Genomic DNA, 22,796 nt, shown 5'->3' on the forward strand with positions numbered 1-22,796 from the left:
AGTTAGATGGAGCTTATTTCCTAGAAAATGTAAATACAGAATTAGTCAAGTGCTGATGCCCTATTTTTGTACTCAAAAATTTTTGTCTTGGGATCCCTGGGTGGCGCAGCGGTTTGGCGCCTGCCTTTGGCCCAGGGTGCGATCCTGGAGACCCGGGATCGAATCCCACGTCGGGCTCCCAGTGCATGGAGCCTGCTTCTCCTTCTGCCTGTGTCTCTGCCTCTCTCTCTCTGTGCGACTATCATAAATAAATAAAAAAAAAAAAATTAAAAAAAAAAAAAAGAAACATTTAAAAATAAAAATTAAAAAAAAATTTTGTCTTTTTTTTTATTCCTTCTTGATGGCTAGATAAGCACCCAAGAGTTGCAGTCATAGCTACTGTTACTTCAACCATTCAGTTGAACCGACCAGTCTTAGTTTCCTAATATTCTATGATCTTATTGTATAATTATATATTAAAATAATTCTGGATAGGTAAATTTTCAACATGGCAACATCTCATTAATGTTTGGTTAGTAGCATATAACTCTAGGAATATATTTAAAATTTTTGTGAGAATGTAATAAAAACAAATTTGTAACTTTTTAGTATATAGTAAATGTGAACAAAAGAATGAGGGCAAAGTTAACATTTGATTAAATACATTATTAAAGATATATTATCAATTTCTTATCACTTATTGGCATACTATATTTTTGCCTTTAATGGAAGACAAATTTGGTGTGTCTCCTATTAGATTGTATGGAATCCTTAAGGATGTTTCAACTTAGGTTAGGCCTAAATACCCTAGATATATGAATTTAATGGCTTTATAGCAAAAGTTACGATCTGTGTCCATGGTGAGCTGGATATGTTTTGTTCCATTTTAGTATTTGCTTTGTTTCTGGGATGGAGTTAATTAATTATTAGATTATTTACTTAGATCCTTTGACAGCTAGTTCTAATTCTTTATTTTTATTTTTTGTAATGGATTAAATTATGCACACTGCAATCATTAGAGCAAAATAGTCTGCATAGGATGGATGAAATGCTCTTTTTGGTTGACTCAATGTTGAACAAAAAGGGATAAATTCGTTTTGAAATATTTTTCTTTGGCTTTTGTTTGGAGGAAATTTTGAAATGCTTGCAAAAGTGAATCTACTCAGAATTCTGTTTGTACAGTAGTCTAACATTTAGCTAATCAGATTTATGCTTTTTATGTTACATTATTTAAGTAGTATGAGTGTATAACAAAAGCAGCAAACATAATTGTGTATGGAGACTCCTTCAAACCAAACACACTTATAATTGTCTTTTGGTTTTAGAATAAAGACTTGAGTGGCAGATATGCCAAAATGAAATATGTATAAAACCTGGGCAGACACTTGGACTTGCAAATTTAAAGCGAAAGTTAGCAAAAGCTTGGTAAACTGTTGGTAAGGGACAAAGTTCAGCTCTATTAATAGGTAGTTAGTTAAGCCTATAATTTTAAGGAAGCTTTTTTTTAAAAGATTTATTTATTTATTTATTTGACATTGGTGGGGGGGACAGAGAGAGCGCGCGCAAGCGCGAGTGCCAGCGAGCACAAGTGCAGAAGCAGAAGGAGCTGTAGGCTGAGGGAGAGGGAGAAGCGGACTCCCTGCTGAGCAAGGAGCCCTATGTGGATTAGTTCCTAGGACCCTGGGATCATTACCTGAGCCAAAAGCAGATGCTAAAGGAAGGTTTCAAAATAAAAGAGGAGCCATCATGTTTTTTGTAACCTATTTAATTTAAAATCTGGGTCATTTAGTTTCTAAAGCCAAAATTAGTGGTAACATTGAATTTTTCCCTGCTATGCAGTAGCAGCCAGAGAATTTTGATACTAATCAACCTGTATTCATATTTAGTAGGTTTACTTTTTTGCTTTTTCTTTCATCTCTGTCGTATTTGGTAATCTCAGTAAATTGTTATTGGTTATTTGCTTGTCTGTCACCACCTCTTTTAGAATTGTGAGCTTCTCAAGGTTATAGAGTACATGTTATTAATCTTTTCCTAGAGAAATGTTTGAGTCATAGTGAGCATTTAATAACTGTAATGGTAATAGTTTGGTGTTTTGTTTTTTATTGAGCAGTCTTTTATGCCAGGCCCTATCTTAGCATTTTATGTGAATGATCTAACTTAATCTTCAGAGTAATCTTCACCACTTGCAGCCCACGGCGTGATATAGTAGTTAGGTACAACTATATTTACCTTTTATTCGTGGGAAACTGATACTTGGAAACTTAAGTAACTTGCTTAAGGTAATATAGATGTTAGTGGGGGAGCCAGGTTCTGCATCCAGGTAGTCTACTCTAGAACACGTATTTGTAATCACCCCTCTAATGGCAGAAAATCATTAATATTCAAATAAATATCAAGTAATGATCTATTGATGGAAAAGATTATTTTTGTCCTAAGTATTAATTTGGTATTGGAGGGCAAAAGCACTATTATCATCCCTTTGAAATATCCAAAGCCATCCATTTTAGTGGATGGCTATACAATAAAGTCCTTTTCTGAAATGCATTACTATATACTATTGACTCCATTTCAGTGTGAGTGTGTGGCGTGGGGGCAAAGTAGAGGGGTTGCTGGGGGAGAAAGAATGGATTATATTCTTTCTTACCACATTGGTACATACTGAGATTTAGTTCTTACCATTTTACATTATAAATATGGATATCTTCCTGTCTTCCCATATTGGCATTCTAGAAGAACTCTGTCGTCTAATATGTAATTGGTTATGGACCATGAAGATGCTTCTCTTCTCAGGAGGAATATACTCTTTAATCTCTTTTGGTAGCTAATTGATGAGATAAAATTGAAAGTATTACCAAAGAGGAAAAAAAACAAACAAACCCCAACGCTTCTTTTTTAAGGCATTATCATTGCAAATGGTTCATGAATGATAGTTTTGAGGATAAAGTAATAGTAATTCCATTTCTTTGAGGAATATGATGAAAGCTGAAATCTAATAATATTGTTTGAATAATATATAAATGTTTCCTTTTTTTTTTTTTATCCATATGCCTTTATCCATGTATCTCCCATCCTTTCTTCTTTTTTTTTTTTCCATCCTTTCTTCTTATAATGATTTTTGGTGTTAACTTGTAATTTATGCTTATATTTTTAGATGAACCAAATTCTTTGATTTGAATTATTTTTTCTCCTTTCTTTAATTTGATATTTTCAAGTGAAGGTGATATTGACTTAGATGAATTTATTACTTCTTTTTGAACTTTATTTTCCATATTTTTATATTTTTCACTTTTGTAGGTATCACACTTATTGCTGTGGATGAGGCTCACTGTATTTCTGAATGGGGACATGATTTTAGAAGTTCATTCAGGACTTTGGGCTCCCTAAAGGCAATACTCCCATCGGTAAGCCAGCCAAGTACAATGTCTTGAAATGACATTCTTATCAAAGGAGAGTCCAGGATTGGGGAATTACCAGAAAGCTGAAGACTTCGCTATGAAAGGGCAAATGAATGGTGAAGCAGGGGAAAGATTTAAAAAAATTCCTAACTTTGGCTTTCCTCTAAGGTTAGTATGTAATTTATTGAGGAATATTATAAAGCAGGGATTGGCAAACCTTTTCTGAAAGAACCAGATAGTAAATATTTAGGCTTTATGGGCCACACATATGGTCTCTGTCACATTTTTCTTTTCTTTTCTTTTTTCTTTTCTTTTCTTTTCTTTTTTTCTTTTTTTTCTTTTTCTTTTCTTTTCTTTTCTTATTTTTCTTTTTTTTCTTTTCTTTTCTTTCTTTTTTTAATAACGCTTTAAAAATGTGAAAACTAGGGGAGGCCCGGTGGCGCAGCGGTTTAGCACCACCTGCAGCCCATGGCGTGATCCTGGACACCTGGGATCGAGTCCCATGTCGGGCTCCCTGCATGGAGCCTGCTTCTTCCTCTGCCTGTGTCTCTGCCTCTCTCTCTCTCTCGTTCTGTGTCTCTCATGAGTAAATAAAATAAAATATTTTTTAAAAAAAGTAAAAACTGTTTGCGTGTGGGTCACAACAAAACAGGCTGCAGATTAGATTTTATCTATGGAACACAGACATTACTTTAGAATCATGTTTAGATCATTTTTAATTTTGATGAAGTCTGGTTTATCATTTTTTTCTTTCATTGTGCTCTTTACCTAACCCTAAATCCTGAAGGTTTTCTCCTACGATTTTTCCCTAGAATTTTAATAGTTTTATGTTTTATATTTAAGTCTATGATCCATTTTGAATTAAATTTTGTGTAAGGTGTGGGGTTTAGAATGAGGTTCTTTTCTTTTCTTTTCTTTCTTTCTTTTCTTTTTTTTTTTTTTTTTGCCTGTTGATATCCAATTGCTCCAGACCATTTGTTGAAAAGGCTGTCCCTCTTCTGTTGAATCACTTTTAATACTTCGTTAGAAATCATTTGGGTATATTTGGGTGAATTTACTTCTGGGTTCTTTAGTCTACTATATTAATTTTATTTTTATTTTATTTTTTTTAATTTTTAATTTTAAATGAATAAACAAGGTTGATTTATTTAGGTTTTCCTGGTAGTAGTGAAGCTGTCATGTCCCCTGAACCCAAGATTTAATAGTTCTACAAGTAAACTAAGAAAAAGTGTTAGAGATTGTTATTCTTTTGGTAGATTTTCTAGCTCATTTCCATTGTGTATTAATTATACTGATAGGTAGGAACATTGAGAGTTTCTTTTTGTTAGCTCTTTTCATAAAGATTTGGTTAGAGCAGACATTAAAATAAAATAATACAAACCAACAAAAATACCTTGAATGTACCAGTTAGCAAGTATATACTGAAAGAGAATCAAACTAGACTGAATTGAGCAACAACTATGGGACTGGCCCTGGGTTAATGCTTTCATCTTGGTTAAGTCTCAAAACAAGCCCTGCAAGATTAGTATCTTTGTTACCTTTTTGAAACAGTTCTTCACTAGGATAGCACATTCTCTTGGTTCTCTTCTCTCCTTCCTGTATCTTCATTCTGAGATTCCTGTGCTTGTTTCATTTCATCTCCCTGCTCTTTTAACATTGACATGCCCGAAACCTTATCTTTGGACCTGTTGTCTTTCCTATCTGCTTGGTCATTTCATTTCATCTAACACACAGTTTTGAGTACCATCTACATGTTGACAACTCTCAAATTTATATCCACCTCCTTCAGTTGATACCAGCAATGTGTGAGTGGTTCAGTTTCTCTGTCTCCTTTAGCATTTGGTATTATCACTATTTTTTATTTTAGCCATTTTATAGAATACACACACACACACACACACACACATTTATTTAAAGGTAACTGTCTATTCAGCATCTTTCTACTTAGATGCCTAATAGGCGTCTCAAACTTAACCTATTCCTCTGACTGCCTTTCTGATTTTTTCTCCATCCCAGACCTGCTCTTCCCTCAGTTTCCTCCATGTCATTTAATAGCAGCCCATCCTTGTAGTACTCAGGCCAAAAATTTTCAACTCTCCTCATTTTCTCACACTCCACTCTACATTTAAATAGTGAGGAAATCTCATGAGGTCTTCAGAATATATATATATATACTGAATCTAATAATTTCTCTTTCTCGATCTGTGTCACTGCCCTGCTATAAGCTACCATATCCATTCTGGTGCATTATTGAAGCAGTCTTGTCATTGGTCTTCCTGTTCTTACTCTTTCCCCCCTTTCGTTATTTCAGTACAGGATCCATAGTGGTCCTTTTAGAATAAGTCAGATAGGTCATATTTTCTGCTAAAAATCATCTAGCATCAGACTATTTCACTGAAATAATGACAAAAGTCATGATAAATGTCTTGTGTGATCTGGTCTTCCATTTTGTCTTTGACTCCATTCTCTACTACTTGTCTTCTCATTCACTCTAGCCACGTCATTCTCGTTGATATTCTTCAAAATTGAGCATGCTCCTACAGTAGGGCTTTGTTCCTGCTCTTCTCTTTCCCCGAGAGAGATTTACTTATTTATTTATTTAAAGATTTATTTATTTATTTGAGGGAGTGTATGAGAGAGAGCCCATGTGCAAGCAAGGGGAGGGGCAGAGGAAGAGGATCTTCAAGCAGACTTCCTGTTGAGTACAGAGCCTGACTCGGGGCTTAATCTCAGGACCCATGAGATCGTGACCTGAGCTGAAACCAAGAGCTGAACGCTTAATCGACTGAGCCACCCAGACGCCCCTCCCTGAATACTTTTCACATGGAGTCATCCCTTTTCTCCGGTCTTTGCTGAAATACTCATTTTTCATTTAGGCTTCCTGGGCCACCATATTGAAAATTTCAAGTTAATTTCCCCCTCTAACATTCAACATTCCTCATATTCCTTTGCTGTTTTTTTATAGCACTTATAACTGTTAAACTTACTGTATTTTTTGTCTGTTGTCTCTGGGTCCCCACCAGGATATTCTCTGTGGGGGACAGACTTTTGATGGTTTTGTTCATATTATCTAGAACAGGACCAGGCACATAGTGGGTGCTCCATAAATACTTGGGTAAATGAATAAATGAATTCCAATGAGAAAGCCAAGAATCAGAGAAGTCACTTTCCCACACAGGGTGGTGGAGTTGGGCTGTAGCTTCACAGAGGGACACTGTGCTGGTTTCTCAGACAAGTGATGTGAAAGAAGTATAAAACATAGTTTCTGCCCTGAAGTAGTTCATAATGCAATAAAGGAGTTTAGATCCATACCTATAGAAGTAGAAGCAGTAGTATCAAACAATAAATGATATGTGGAATAGTATAAATAATATAGAAAGGTTAACAGTGTTAATTGTACACATAATAGAAAAGATACTTGTATGATGAAAGCCAGTAGGCTCAGTGTGCCTTGAGGACTGCTTTCCATTAATTTAGAATGGTTTTAAAGTAAGCTTTTGGAAAAAGGAACATTGCTCTCTGTAATCCTTTCTGAGACCTTTGAGTCTATAAGGATTGTGTTAGAGGAGTTTTAAATATTTTATGTAGTTCTTAAACACTTTTCAGTGGTGAATTAAATCTTTTATAATGTATGGCTGTGGACTCTATTGGATCATTTTCATTTCTTGTGATGACTCAGTATGGCACAGGGAGTTTGTCAAATAATGGCTGACAAAACCTTTTTCCCCTAGTGTCCCCTAGTGTTTTCATGAATCCTGTTGATTAGCTAAGTGGTGAGAAATGCCACCTGGTGGTTGTAGGACTCTCATTTTCCTCACTGTTTGTGCTTTTTTTCCTCTTTCCAGTTGTAATTACACCGGGACAACTGTTGTAGTTTCACACCATAGGATTTAGTAAGTTTAAATATAGCAAAGAAATCACTAAACCACTTGGCGTTTGGAGAGAATCAGACAAAGTGAGTCTTAGAGCAGCCAGGCAGAGAGGTCTACATCATTCTTAAAATTCTGTAAGATTCAAATAAAAGGTACTGTGATATCCATGAGACATGTTGATTCTTTCCATTCTTTCTTCCCTAGCCCTTCCCAAAGAAAGCACATAGACAAGCACTTGAAATGAGTGAATGAATGAAGCATGATATTAGATAGTATAAAGTTAGAATTAGCAACACGACCCAAATTTAGAAGCAGAAGGAACAGTTATAATTCTCTGAATGTGTAGGTGCTGCACCATTGAAGTCTATGATTAAATCATTCCTAAATTTATAGTCACAAGATTACTTAATAGTTTTTGCATAACAAAACTTGGTATTTATTTTCAAAGAAACCAAATTTTCCAACTTTAAGAGTTTCATGAATTAAGAACATGATGTAACTAGGTGATACTATGGTTTATTGTCCAAATCAGTTTGCTTTTGAATGTTAGAGACTGCAAGCTATCAATATTTAGGTTGTGATGATAGCATAAACTGGGATTATCCCTGGAAACCAGGATGTGTGATCACCTTTTTCATAACCAGCCTGTATATTATATCCAGGCTTCATTCTAGTTTATAAGTTTTGTATCATAAGGCAGCACAAACTTCTAAAAGATTCTGTTCAATTCTGAAGTGAAAATAAAGACCCATTGTTTCATATGTCCCATTACTTTATTCTGTTTTCTAGTTGTGGAAGCAGCATTCTTAACTACAAATGGTGGCAAAAAATTATATTTATGGTGATTTTTCATCATTTTCAGGTCACTGGCATAGGGAGTTTCTAGTGGCAAAGTGGGAATTTTTAAGTTAGAAGAGAGTCTAATATTGTATAGTCCTCTACATCTCATATTTTACTGAAAAGAACCGAGGCCAAGAGAAATTCTTACTAAAGTCAGTGGCAAATCTGGGAGTAGGGCCCATGGTTCTGGAATTCTCGTATAGAATTGTTGTAATAACAACAATAATAGTTGAAATTTATTTTTAAAGATTTTATTTATTTATTTGAGAGAGAGATAGACTGTGAATGTGGAGGGGCAGAGGAAGAAAGAATCTGAAGTTGAAGTAGATTCCTCCCTGAATGTGGAGCTGGATAAGGGGCTCAATCTCACAACTCTGAGATCACCACCTGAGTTGAAACCAAGAGTCCCATGCTAAACTAACTGAGCCACCCAGGTGCCCCAATAGTTGAAACTTTTTGAGTGTTTACTGTGTACCATGCATCATGTTCAGTGCATTACATATTCTAACGTCATTGCTCTTCACAACGACTTTACAAGAGACTGCTGTTATCATCCTCATTTTATAGATGAAAAAACCAAAGTTTAGTGAGTGAAAGAACCAGCTCAAAATCTCACATCTAGTTATAAACAAAAGCAGGATTTGAACTCAGGCATCTGACTTTAAGCCAGTTACTCTTCACTATCATGTTGCTATTTTGCTTGGTTTTTCTATTAGTTTCATGCTTATTTTATCTTCACAAATGCATTGCCCATCTACTCATATATTATATTGCTTAGAAAAACAAACCAAACTAAACCCTTTTTTTCTTTATATCCTGAAAACTTCTCTGCCTGTGCAGTTAAACAGCAAGGATGTTATTAGTGCATTTGTAAATTGTTTGAGTAAAGCACTTAAATTAATGACAGTACTTTGTTGTTGTGAAAATGTGCATGTCCTAAGAGCTTCTAATGTTTAAACTTTCCATGTATGTATTTATACACACACACAGACATACATATATAAGCTTGATTAGAGTAACTAACTTCTCTATAAACTGGCCTATTTATCTGTAAGTTGTTGGGTAGGCACTCCTCAAATTCAGAGGACAGTCTGATTATGAGCCAGAAATCAATGAAGTTAATTTGGGAGTTTTATTTTTAAATAATTAACTTTAAAATTTAAAATAAATTTGATTAAAATATTTAAATAATTTAAATAATTTCACAGAATTTAAGGATAGAGAATGTAAAAATGCCAGTTACCTGATTGCATTGGTTCTGGGACCCTTGTTTTCCATTTAAGAAAGCTACTTCAGGGATCCCTGGGTGGCGTAGCGGTTTAACGCCTGCCTTTGGCTCAGGGCGCGATCCTGGAGACCCGGGATCAAATCCCATGTCGGGCTCCCGGTGCATGGAGCCTGCTTCTGTCTCTGCCTCTCTCTCTCTCTCTGTGTGTGACTATCATAAATAAATAAAAATTTAAAAAAAAATCTACTTCAAACTTAATTTTTTTACATGAGCTTTGAGATAATTTTTAATTCAGTAAAGTTGTATTGATTGTATAAGTTTATAGTGTTAGTAAATCGTACCTTGATTTTCAAATTCTATAATTGCTTTTTTACAGTTGTACTTAAAGCTTCACTTATATGGAAAGATAATTGCTTGAACTGAATTGTGAGATAGGTGCAGGGCATCTGAAGAGCTATTTTATGAGGATATCACTTTATTTGTGATAGACCACAAAAAGTATTTTAAGAAAGTTGATTCTTGGATATAGAACAGTTGATGATTTAGGAACAACTGTTTAGTCCTTTTTTACTGAAGGTAAAATAATAGTGTAATTAATTATAACTCCCTGTGATAATAGGAACAAAAATAATGAATCTAGTTTCGTCAGAGGTACATTGTTATCCTAGTTTAAAATTTCTGAAAGATTATGTATTCATGTTTTTCCTAGTAACTGCTGTGTCTCCTGTTTTGTCTGCTAATTCGGTTAAGAAGTCTTTGCTAGACTGAAAATAGAACATGACTTGGTTGCTCAAGGAATCAGTTAATAATGGATGTTTTGTGTTATGCACTTTTCTTATATATAGTATGCCACGATTAACTAAGTAAATTCGAGAGAAGTTATCCAGGTCATTGAGAGATTTGCTTCTAGATCTGAGAAGCCATAGACCAATATCTTTAGTATAGAAACCCCCCAAAAAGGATTTATTGCTTTGTATTGTTAGATTTTCAGTGAATGAAAGGGTTTGTAATTTGTGAATTTTAGATTAATAAAAAAATAAGGTATAACATATCCCTCATTTATATCAGTTCTATTACAAATGTAATAAATGTTAAAAATAAAAAATAGTAAATGGAAAAAAAATAGTAAATGGAGAGTTAGATAGCAAATTAGTAGGTAGATTGTATTTAATCTTATAGTGTTTTATTTAAACACTTTCTGATTTTTACAAAGTAAATGTATTCTGGGGTGACTGGGTGCCTTAGTCGGTTAAGTGTCCAACTCTTGATTTCTGCTCAGGTTATGATCTCAGGGGCGTGAGATTGAGCCCCACCTTGGGTCTGCACTGGGTGTGGAACCTGTTTAAAGTTCTCTCTCTTTCTCCCTCTCCCTCTGTCCCCTCCTCCCACTGCGGGCTCATTTGTGCTCTTTCTTTAAAAAAAAAAAAAAAAAAAAAAAAGTGAATGTATTCCAAAAGCTGAGAAGGAAGTTTTCTTTCTCTACTTTGAAAAAGAGTAATTTTAAAGTTGCATTTTTAGCGCTGTTCCTCACGTGATTGTTGTCCAGTCTGTTTGTAAGAAGGCAGTAGAAATGTTAGGAGTTAATGAGCTCTCCTTTCTTAAAAATCAATTTTATTTCATTCAGGTTCCAATTGTTGCACTTACTGCTACTGCAAGTTCTTCAATCCGGGAAGACATTGTACGCTGCTTAAACCTGAAGAATCCTCAGATTACCTGTACTGGTTTTGATCGACCAAACTTGTATTTAGAAGTTAGGCAAAAAACAGGAAGCATCCTTCAGGATCTTGACCAATTTCTTGTCCAAAAGACAAGGTGAAGATTTCATGGTTGATAAAAATTTTGGTTAACTATTTACTTCTTTTTTAAAAACTTGTTTATTTATTTACTGTTTCTTTGTAATGCATATTTAACATTTCACATTCGATTTAGATTTGGTTCAAGTCAAGCATGATGTTATATAATCAAGATAATGCCTGGGAAAATAGCCTAACTGAAGGCACAAACTAGGTCTGGTATTTTTGCATTTCATATTGTTGCTTGAACACGTCATATGCTCCTTTTTTTTTTTTTTTTTTTTAATAAGCTTTATGCCCAACATAGGGCTTGAACTCCTCATGACCCTGTGATCAGGAGTGCATGCTCTACCTACCGAGCCAGCCAGGTACCCCTGCCTCTTAATAATTGTCAAGTATTGGCAAGTAAACAAGGGAAACGATGGATGGAGTCTTTTATCTGAAATCTAATTCATTAATTATATGACTAGTTGAGTATTAGGGAAATTTTAAGAGTTATCTTAATAATAAATACTTTGGAGCCCTTGTTCTATGCCAAGGACTATCCTAGGTGCTTTATATAAGTGGTAATAGTAATTCTTACAACTGCTCAGTAAGGTAGGTACTATTTTCATTTTACCGATGAAGAAACTGTCACTAGTACTTTTTCCTGTTTCTTTTATTTGAAAGCATTTTATTTGTATGCTAAGAAGCTTTCCTATGCCTTATTTCCCTGATCTGTCTCCTTGGTGAAAAGCATATAACTGTCATATAATGAAATGTGTTTTTAAGTCAGAATACATGAAAATAATGTTTGACCCCCCTAGCACAAACACAAAACAAATCTAGACAAGTAGGAGATCCCTGGGTGGCTCAGCGGTTTAGCGCCTGCCTTTGGCCCAGGGCGTGATCCTGGAGTCCCGGGATCAAGTTCCACGTCGGGCTCCCTGCGTGGAGCCTGCTTCTGCCTCCTCCTGTGTCTCTGCCTCTCTCTCTGTCTGTCATGAATAAATAAATCTTAAAAAAAAAAGAAAAAAAAATCTAGACAAGTAGAGTTTAAATAACATCAATAGTATTTTCCTTAACATTCTCGGGGTCCTTTAGGATGAATTTGAATGTAGGATTTGCTATTGGCTTGATTATACTGTATTTAGATTAAAACAAGAAAGTAATGGGGGCGCCTGGCTGACTCTGACAGTGGAGCATGTGACTCTTGATCTTGGGGTTGAGTTTGAGCCCCACATTGGGTATAGAAATTACTTAAAAATAAAATCTTATTATTTTTTAAAATAAAATCTTAAAAAAATAAAACAAGAAAGTAATAGATATTGAGTATTCATGTTGCTCTAGTGATCTCTCCAAAGTGAGTACTCATTTTTTTTTTAATTTTTTATTTATGATAGGCACACAGTGAGAGAGAGAGGCAGAGATAAAGGCAGACATAGGCAGAGGGAGAAGCGGGCTCCATGCACCAGGAGCCCGACATGGGACTCGATCCTGGGTCCCCAGGATCACGCCCTGGGCCAAAGGCAGGCGCCAAACCGCTGCGCCACCCAGGGATCCCAAAGTGAGTACTCATTGTACTTCATTTCCCTTGTGTCCTAGAGGGAAAATGTTCTCTTGAATAAGGCTGTTTATTTTAAGCTAGTCTTTTAACAGTGAGATCATTATCTACTCTCCTATTCTTTGATCCTTTTCTCTCCATATTATTTTCAATCTCTGTGGCCTTCCCCTAATAACCTTCTCCTTTTTTAACTGTTTAACCTTTGTGTGTGTGTATGACATTGTAACATTTTATCTTTCTGACTTATTGTACTTTTAGGCTATCTTTTGTAATTGTTTTTAAATGTTTTCTTCTCATCTTTCATGTTAATTCTACCAATGGAGGTCTCTTAACCTCAGCTATTATGGTCTTCCTTAACAGACCTGCCTACTCCTTAGTGCTCCTCCTTGCATTCTATATGCAGTTTTCAGATTCATCATCTAAAAACACATCCCTGAATCTTGGTATTCCTCTCTGGTGCCTCCCTCTTTCCTGGAGACTAACAGCCGACTGCTTACCTTAACATCCAAGACCATCCAAGGTTTTTATATTTAGTGACAATGATTTTTCTGAGAGCAAAGCAAGAAAGATTTTGCACCCGTTTTCAATCCTCCAAAAAGGGTTATGGGAGCAGCTAACCACTGAGAGTCAGAATGCTTCTTGTAGACCTTAGGCAAATAGAAATTTTCCTCTTAATGAGCAATAATTAGATGTAGGGTAATTAAGACTTCAGAGTGTTGCCTTTTATATATTTTCCCTCCCTTTATTTAATTCTGCCATTTTTTTCTATTCATTGAGCTAACATGTTTGTTAAATTCTGACTTTATTTTCTATATTCATGATACGGTGAATGGAAAGCCTCTCTCACCTATCTAATTTAGTGGTTAGATGAAGATAGATTTCTTTCACTTCAGAAATTGATGTGAGGAAATAACAATGTTTAATAAAGCACTTGGCGAAGTAATGAATGCTTTTGTAATAGAGATTTTTATTCCTTTGCATTTTCTGCTCTATAAATTCAAATATTTGTGTATTTTCTTATTTTTTAATGTAAAAAGTGATACAAAGTCTTAGTGTCAATTTGAAAACTACAGATGCATGTAAATTGAAGAGTACTTAGACCTTCTGATTCTATTCCTCATTTATCATCACTGTTGATGTATTGGCATTGAGCTTTACACCCTTCTTTTCTCTTCCTGTACCATGCAGATATGAACTTCCAATTTTTGTTGTTAACTTTATACAGAAATAGTTACAAAATATATCCATATCTTTAGGTAATATTTTCCTTTGATTTAAAGTGTCTTTGCTAAGATATATGTTAAAAACTCTATTATAGATACATATCTATTTCTCTCTTTAGTTCTGTCAATTTTTGTTTCATGTGTGTTAAAGCTCTATTAATTGGTCCATACGCATTTGGGATTTTTATATCTTCAATAAATTGATGCTGTTATCATTATTAGGAAAAAGCGTTTTTGCTTTCTCCATAATATGTTTTTTAAAATTAGGGCCCTAATATGTAGGATATTATAATGTTTACATTTTGGTGAACAAATTTTTTTAAGAAATGTTTTTTAAATGCTGATAGTTTTGTGAGGGGCACCTATGGGACTCAGTGGATTTAAGCTCTAACTCTTGGTTTTGGCTTGGGTCATGCTGTTATGGGCTGTGGGGTACAGACTTCTGTCAGCCTCCAGGCTCAACAGGGAGTCTGCTTGAGAGTCTCTCCCTCTGCCTCTCCCCCCTACTCATGCTCTCTCTCTTTTTCTCTACTTCTCTCTCAAATAAATAAATAAATCTTTAAAAAATAAATGATTTGTTCATTAAAAAATATTTTTTCTCACTAACTTATCTGCTGGGACATTTTGTTATGGAAGCCCATTTGGTCACTATCAAAAGTTGCTTTGCGTAGATTATTCAGTAAAAACTTGGAGTCAGGGACGCCTGGCTGTCTCAGTGGTTAAAGCGTCTGCCTTTGGCTCAGGGCATGATCCTAGAGTCTTGGGATCGAGTCCTGTGTTGGGTTCCCTGCGTGGAGGCTGCTTCTCCCTCTGCCTGTGTCTCTGCCTCTCTGTCTGTTTCATGAATAAATAAATAAAATCTTTAAAAAAAACCTTGGAGTCAAATTACTGACTGTCTTTCCCTATTTAAGTTTTCAATGACTTTTGCCATAGCCCTTCTTAAAGGTTTTAGATACAATGATTTTTTTATTGTTTAATTAGTATTTCATAGTATGAATGTACATAATGATGAACATTTTGATTATTTTTTGCCATTATAGTTCATGTGAATATTTGTGTATATGTGTCTTTTGGCAGATATGAACGTATATTTGTTAAATAAATTCCTAAAGTTGAAGCTATATCAGAATATATGCATTAAAAATTAAACAGTTTTTCCTAATCAGAAATAATACATTTTTATATTAAGTCAGCATAAATGAATACATTTATGGAAATGACTATATGAGAGAGAATAAGACTGTTCTCCTATGTAAATATTCATTTATCTTATGTAAATGAAGACTAATTTTTCATCTAGTGCTTTGCATTTCTAAAAGTATGGGGATTGAATTTCCAGTAACTTGCAAGTTTTTATCAAGATTTCTGCTTAAATAAATAAACTTGTCTCTCGTTTTAACTTTAATTTGAACAAAAAGTGATTCTAAGGTGTTTGAGATTTAATGTAACTTATTTCCACATTTGACTTTCCACATTTTTATGTAGTTAAATAGATCATTGTTTTCTTTATGCTTTCTCTTTTTAGTATTTTACTAAAAGGAAAATTAAAATTTAAAAAATTAAAATTTTAAAAAGATAGGGGAAATTAAGATAAAACTCAAACTGGTTTTGAAAACTCAAACTGAAGCCTATATATATATATATATATATATATATATATGTTTGTTCTTTTTTGAATTTTTTGTGTTTGTTTTTAGTTCCATCTGGGAATTTGAAGGTCCAACTATCATCTATTGTCCTTCCCGAAAAATGACAGAACAAGTTACAGCTGAACTTAGGAAACTGAAGTTAGCCTGTGGAGCATACCATGCAGGCTTGGATATTAAATCAAGGAGAGAAATTCATCATAGGTTCATGAGAGATGAAATTCAGGTGTGAAGATCCATCATTATTACTCTCTATTTCCCATGGAAACAGATCTTTCTCTAATATTTATTTGCCATATCTTTATTGCCAACCTTGTTTGTGTTGAGTAGAAAGAAGTTTCTCTCAGAAAGGGAATTAATGTATAATGTGGATGACAGATATGTGAACAAACTATTGCAAACTAGTATAACTAGCAGCCTACCCATAGTGCTTAGGTACATAGAGGAAGGAATGCTAGCTGTTAAGGTAGGTTGTGTTATGGTGATGGTCCATCCAGGAAAAAGCAATTTGAATGTAGAGTCTGAATAAGTGAATGGAAGTTTGTCCAGTATGCGAGGTCAGTAGATGATGAGGGAAAAGGAATTGGTTATGGAATCCCAGGAAAAGGAACTATCATGTGCAAAGACACTGTGGTATGAAAGTGCACACTGGGTTCAGGAAATTGGGAATAGTTTGGAATGGTTGGAAAGAGAGTGTGGAGTGGAGTAGGAATGGTACAAAGTATAGGTGAAAAGGCAGGGAGGAACTGTTAGAGACTCACAGGAAAAATGTTAGATGGATTGGTTGGCCAGGTTATGGAGGAGGGCCTTAAAACTTGCAAAGAGGCAGGCTGGGATTGATATGATGTACCTATAGTATTTTAGACTACTTTAGCCTTTGAATTTTTTAATTTAAATTTTCAGTAAATTTTTAATTCATTTTTACCTAACAGGTAAAACATATTAGAGTAATTCTTGTTGAAGTTGACATGAGAGAGAAAGAGATCCAAGAGCTTTCCAGTCTCCCAAGACAGTCTCTAAGGATATCCTATAATCCTCAGAGCTCCACAGAATAGAGTTTGAAAACCATCATGACAGATTACTCTGTGGTTTTGAGCAAGATCACAGTATTACAGACAGATTAGCAGTCCTAATAAGCAGGGTTGATTTGAAGAAGAAAGACTGAAGAGGGATCCCTGAGTGGCGCAGCGGTTTGGCGCCTGCCTTTGGCCCAGGGCGTGATCCTGGAGACCCGGGATCGAATCCCACATCGAGCTCCCGGTGCATGGAGCCTGCTTCTCCCTCTGCCTATGTCTCTGCCTCTCTCTCTCTCTCTCTTAAATAAATAAAAAAAATAAAAAAAAAAAAGACTGAAGAAAGAAAGGGTATCAGTGAAGTCACTGTGAAGTGCTCCAGCTGAGATTCCTGTAATGATTGGAATCCTGTAATAATTCCAATCTGAAGTGATTGGAATCCTTGTTTAGTGGGTGTCATGCAGAATATTTAGGAGGTCTTAAATTCAAACCACGTTGGTAGGTTTAAATTAACAGCTTCACACTGTCAACGTCCAATCTAAAGTGTGTTACCGTAAGCCTGTGGACCAGCTTTCCTCTTAAGTTGAGATGAACCCAACTTCTACTTTGCATTTTCCGCTCAGTAGGTCTTCCATTTCCTTTCTGTCTCTCTGTGGTTGTTAACCGCCCTCAAACCACCATTGTGTAAACAATCTACCTCAAGTATGGTTCCTATGTACTGTCTATAAATGTTACTATACCCTGTCATGCTGTAACATGTACTTGCCTGAGAGCATCTATTATTTTTCTTCCTTTTCATTTCTTTTCAAAAATAGGAACAGCTATCACAACTGCTTAGAATAGAGTTACCTAAATTCTTAAATGTTTATACTTCTATTATCTCAACAGTTTGAAAATTATCCGATAAAATTTATTGTCTCCTGCTTACTGAATCTTAACTGATGTTTGAACCATTAACTAATCAATGATTTTTTTCATCTTGATTTATTATTAATTACTCATTTAGGTAGAAACATGTCTTACAGATATGAGAGATTGCAGATTTTATCTATTATGTTGTGATGGGAGTCTTTGTCAGATGCACCTGGCTTTACTATCCATATTCAGCTTCAGTGAAACATAAATGCTTTGAAATATGGCTTTAAAAACCTCACAAGTTGGGATGCCTGGGTGGCTCAGTGGTTGGGCTCCTGCCTCCAGCTCAGGTTGTGATCCCGGGATCCGGGATCGAGCCCCGCATCAGGCTCCCTGCGAGGAGCCTGTTTCTCTATCTACCTGTGTTTCTGCCTCTCTCTCAGTCTGTGTCTCTTATGAATAAAGAAATAAATCTTTTAAAAAAAAAAAAACCCTCACAAGTGATCACTAATTATACTTAACATCTAGAAAGGTATATATGTATGTGCCACTGTATTTTCCTTTTCTGTGGCAGGATGTCAAAAAGTTTTATCCACATTATGAAAATTAATAAATTAATATTGATGCTGTCACCCTAGTGACATTAGTGGTTCTATTGAATCTGACAACTGGCCCAAGATACTCCTTCTTTGCTATCATAATAAATAATTGAGAAGCTTCACATTTGCATCAAGAGTTCTCAAATAATGATAAAAATACATTTCCTCATCTATATAGAATAGTCTGGTGCTCTTGGAATTGATTACTTGCCATTGAATATTTGTTGAGTGCCTAGTGAATGCATATAAGTTCAGAATTCTAGATGTTCACTCTCTTATCTTTCTGAAGTTGATTTATTCTTTGGTGTAGCCCTAAAGGTAGAGTTCACTTCCCCAGCTCACCTATCTAATCTTAATGTCTTCAATTGACCATGTTTACATTCTTAGTATTTTCTATTTTGTAATTTTAGAAAAAGATTTTTTGTATTATTCTTAAAGCTAACCATATTCAGATGTAGATTTACATTTTTAGTCTGTGACCATTCATTCTTTTAGTCCTGATTTTTAGTTTCATGTTCTTTTATATTTTATTAGCTTAAGGTCTTGAATTCCTTTTCTTTCTGAGGTGAGGCTATGAATAAATTATTTGATAAAATACTTTATTTTTACCTGAGTGTTTATAATGATATTTTGAACATTATGTCTGTGGAGTAGGGTGATGTCATCTAAAAACAGTATCATAAAGGGGCCCCTGGCTGGCTTAGTTTGTAGAGCATATGACTCTTGATCTCAGGGTTGTGGGTTTGAACCCCATGTTGAATATAAAGATTACTTAATATTAAAATCTTAAGGGAAAAAAAACAGGCTAGTATCATATGATGAAAATTAGATCTTCCAAGTTCTCACCACACATGCACATGCACATACACACACACACTTGTAAATGGTAACTATGGGAGGTCATGGATGTGGTTAAGTAACTTTATTTTGGTAATCACTTCACAGTGTATACATATATCAAATTATCACATTATGCATCTTAAACTTACACAAGGTTATATGTCAATTATATCCCAGGAAAGCTGGAAGAAAATTGAATCAAACACATTTTTAAAAACCTTAAAATTATCATGTTGCTTATTCACTCTCAAGTATAGCAAAATGGCCTAGTTTTATTTACCCAAAGTTTTTTTTTTTAAGATTTTATTTATTTATTTGAGAGCATGATAGAGAAAGAGCACACGCGTGCCCACAAACAGGGAACTGTAGACAGAGGGAAGAGGGAGAAGTAGGCCTCCTGCTGAGCAGAGAGCCTGAGGTGGGGCTGGATCCCAGGACCCTGGGATTGTGACCTGAGCTGAAAGTAGATGCTTAACTGACTGAGGCACCCAGGCGCCCCTTAAGATTTTTAAGTAATCTCTACACCCAGAGTCAGGCTTGAAGTCACTAACCCACGATCAAGAGTCCTATGCACGCACTATGCACTGACTGAGCCAGCCAGGCACCCCTCAAAGCTTTTTCTTAATAAATTTCTATTTTGATGGTTTTTTTCTCTCAACCTTTCTTCTACTTCCTTTTATCTGTTCAGCATTTTCTTTTTTTTTTTCTCCTCTTTCTGTCTGTCTTCTATTCTTGGTCCATCTTTTTTTTTTTTTTAAGATTTTATTTATTTATTCATGGAGACACACAGAGAGAGGTGGAGACAGAAGTAGAGGAGAAGTCGGCTCCCTGCAAGGAGCCTGATGTGGGACTTGATCCCAGGACCCTAGGATCACAACCTGAGACAAAGGCAGATGCTCAACCACTGAGCCACCTAGATGCCCCTCTTGGTCCATCTTAATACATTTTCTTAATAGCACTTTAATTTTTATTGGTTATACACACACAGAGTTTAAAGAACCAGCTACAGGGACATCTGGGTGGCTCAGCAGTTGAGTGCCTGCCTTTGGCTCAGTACGTGATCCCCTGGTCCTGGATGGAGTCTGACATCAGGCTCCCTGCATGGAGCCTGGTCCTCCCTCTGCCTGTGTCTCTGCCTCTCTATCTGTGTCTCTCATGAATAAATAAATAAAATCTTAAAAAAAAAAAAAAAGAACCAGCTATAGTGCTTTTCAATGAGAATATCAGCCTCTCCTTCCTTCCCCACTTCTGTTTCCTATTCTCATCTCTTTTAGTTTATTCTTTTGGTGTTTACCACTAGATTTTGCAATGATTTGCTTTTGTGTTACAACTTGGTTTTTTATTTATTGTATTTAGGCATTGTCTGTTGACTTCCCACTATGAGGAGTGAAAGTTTAGCTCCCTTTCACACCCCTTCCTGCCCTTCTGCTCTCTTAATGTGTTTCTAACCCCCTTTCCTCCCAACATTAACATAATTTGGTTAGATCAATATTATTTCAAATATTACATATTTAGATAATTAATTATCTGTAAATGCATTTTATCTCTAAGCCATATACTATAGTATTTTATTGCATATCTTCTTTTATTGTAATAGTTAAAAATTTTGTTTAGTTTTTTTGTATGTTCTTATCACTAAACTCTTCCCTAAAATTTCTCCCAATCATGTAAATCTCATTTCAGTATGCTCATATATATTAGATATCTACCAGTTTTATCCTTTTAAAGATTCAGAGATAAATTCATGTTTAATTTTATCATCTATAATGAGAAGTTGCCTTCCTTCCTTCTTGGAATAATGCTAGAAAATATTAAGATCCTGGGCAATCAAGTAAGTACTCTTGAAACTTCACCATAACACGAAGTATCTTTTAATATAATAAGTATTTTAAGGGCCTATTTCGTATCTTGTACTCATAGGTGTTCAAAGAGATCAATTTAGTTGCTACTTTTTATAGGGAGGAAATAGAAATCCTATTTTACAGAAATAGAAAACCTGTTTTGGGGTTACCAATCCCTAATTTGTAAATTGGGGAGGTAGTTTTTTAATCTGGAAGTGATTGGTTGAAATTATGCTAAATTCAGTTTCATGCCAGGGACTTTAGTTAAGAAACTAATTACTCTTACCAAAAAGTAAAGAGTTAAGGTTTTGGTTCTGCTACATAATTGTCAAACTATGTTTTTATTTATTCTTAGTGTGTTGTAGCTACCATAGCTTTTGGAATGGGCATTAATAAAGCTGACATTCGCAAAGTCATTCATTATGGTGCTCCTAAGGAAATGGAATCATATTACCAGGAGATTGGGAGAGCTGGCCGTGATGGACTTCAGAGTTCTTGTCATGTACTCTGGGCTCCAGCAGACATTTGCTTAAATAGGTAAAAACATTGATTATATTCACCCTTGCACATTTCTTTCTTTCCATATAAGCTTTGAAAATATTTGAAGCAGCATGCAAAATTTCAAGTAATGTGTGTAAGTGCATTTAAAACCAAAACAAAACAGAGAACATCCAAGAAATTTGTGGTAAGTGTTGCCATCCAGAGGAGATGACCTAATTTCAGCTACACCTCATTTAGTGTTAAGAATTAACTAAATCAGGACTAGGAATGGAACATAAGTCTTATGGGTGCTTTCTAATACTGTGCATAGACAAACTTTCTTCTCTCCAGGCCCTCTAAGTTTTGTTATGTCTCCAGCCATAGTTTTCTTCAGATACCATTTATTTTGCTGTTGGTTCTTTTTTCCCATTCTACAATGGTGCTAATTTCAAGTGACTTTTACCAATCCCTATTTGACCCTCTTTACCATTTGTTTCTTTTGTTAGTTTTATGAAAGCATGCCAGCTCTCCTTGACTGTGTGTGAATAATCATGTTGCACTGTACCTATTCACTGTACTGACTGCCCTGAAAAAAATTGTTGAGTGTTTAAATGAAGCAAGTCTTTTATTGATACTTAAGTTCTATGAGATTTATATTGGAAAGGAAATTTTCATCTTGCAAAAAGTTTTGGGACAGCGTTTAGCAACTGGTTCCCTCATCCATAGGGGAATAAAATCTCAGGAAAAAAACAGATGGTAACTGATGAGGCTATTTCAGCAGTGTTTTGAGTGCCCTCTGTGTTCTAAGCATATGCTCTATGCTGGGGATACTATGATAAATAAGAACATATATGGTACCTGTTCTCAGAAGGCTTAGAGTATAATGGAAATGGCAGATCTTTTTTTTTTGTATATATTTTTTTAATTGGAGTTCGATTTGCCAACATATAGCATAACACCCAGTGCTCATCCTGTCAAGTGCCCCCCTCAACTACAGTTGATCCTTGAACAACAGGAAGGTTAGAAGTGCCGACTCCCCCATGCAGTCGAAAATCTGTCTAACCTCTGACTCTTCTAAAACTTAACTCCCAATAGCCAACTATTGGCTAGAAGTGTAATGAATAACAAATAGTAGATTAGCACTTATTTTATATATTATATCTATTATATACCGTATTACCATAAATAAGCTAGAAAAAAGAAAATGCTATTTTAAAAAATCATAAGAGAAAATACATTACAGTACTGTACTGTATTTATAAAAAAATTCACATGTAAGTGGACCAATGCAGTTTAAACTTGTGTTGTTTAAGGGTTATAAGTGATATATATATAATTTTTAGGCCGTGGGCTAGGAAAAACTAGAGTCAACAGTTGGAAGAAACTTTTAGGTAAATTATATGGAAAGGTATTGTGGTTAGTGGTGTCAGATAATAAGAATGTTTTTGAATAAGGGGTCTTTTTTGTGTTCAGACTTTCCAGAACTCACTTAACTGGATTCCCTGTTGTTGTCATCTTTGATAATTGTACAGAGGTATTTTTATCAGTCAGAAGGTTAAATAATCAAAATATTAGGTCTGGTTTGGTGAGGATCAATATTACCGTTTAGATCTTATATGCAAACATTGTTTTGAAATATCTGAAAAATA

General features: G+C 35.1%; 1 protein-coding gene across 4 annotated transcripts in view; it reads left to right on the forward strand.

Moving 5' to 3' along the window:
• The window catches only part of WRN (WRN RecQ like helicase), a 141,888-nt gene that overhangs the window by 69,862 nt on the left and 49,230 nt on the right, over positions 1 to 22,796 (forward strand). For all 4 annotated transcript variants that reach the window (XM_055335201.1, XM_055335202.1, XM_055335203.1 and 1 more), the window contains 4 exons: positions 3,274 to 3,380; positions 10,939 to 11,126; positions 15,571 to 15,745; positions 21,023 to 21,204. In XM_055335201.1, coding sequence (XP_055191176.1) covers positions 3,274 to 3,380; positions 10,939 to 11,126; positions 15,571 to 15,745; positions 21,023 to 21,204 — 652 coding nt within the window. The remainder of the gene's footprint in view (positions 1 to 3,273; positions 3,381 to 10,938; positions 11,127 to 15,570; positions 15,746 to 21,022; positions 21,205 to 22,796) is intronic.

The sequence above is a fragment of the Nyctereutes procyonoides genome, unplaced genomic scaffold, assembly GCF_905146905.1.
Source record: "Nyctereutes procyonoides isolate TBG_1078 unplaced genomic scaffold, NYPRO_anot_genome, whole genome shotgun sequence".
Classification (NCBI taxonomy): domain Eukaryota; kingdom Metazoa; phylum Chordata; class Mammalia; order Carnivora; family Canidae; genus Nyctereutes; species Nyctereutes procyonoides.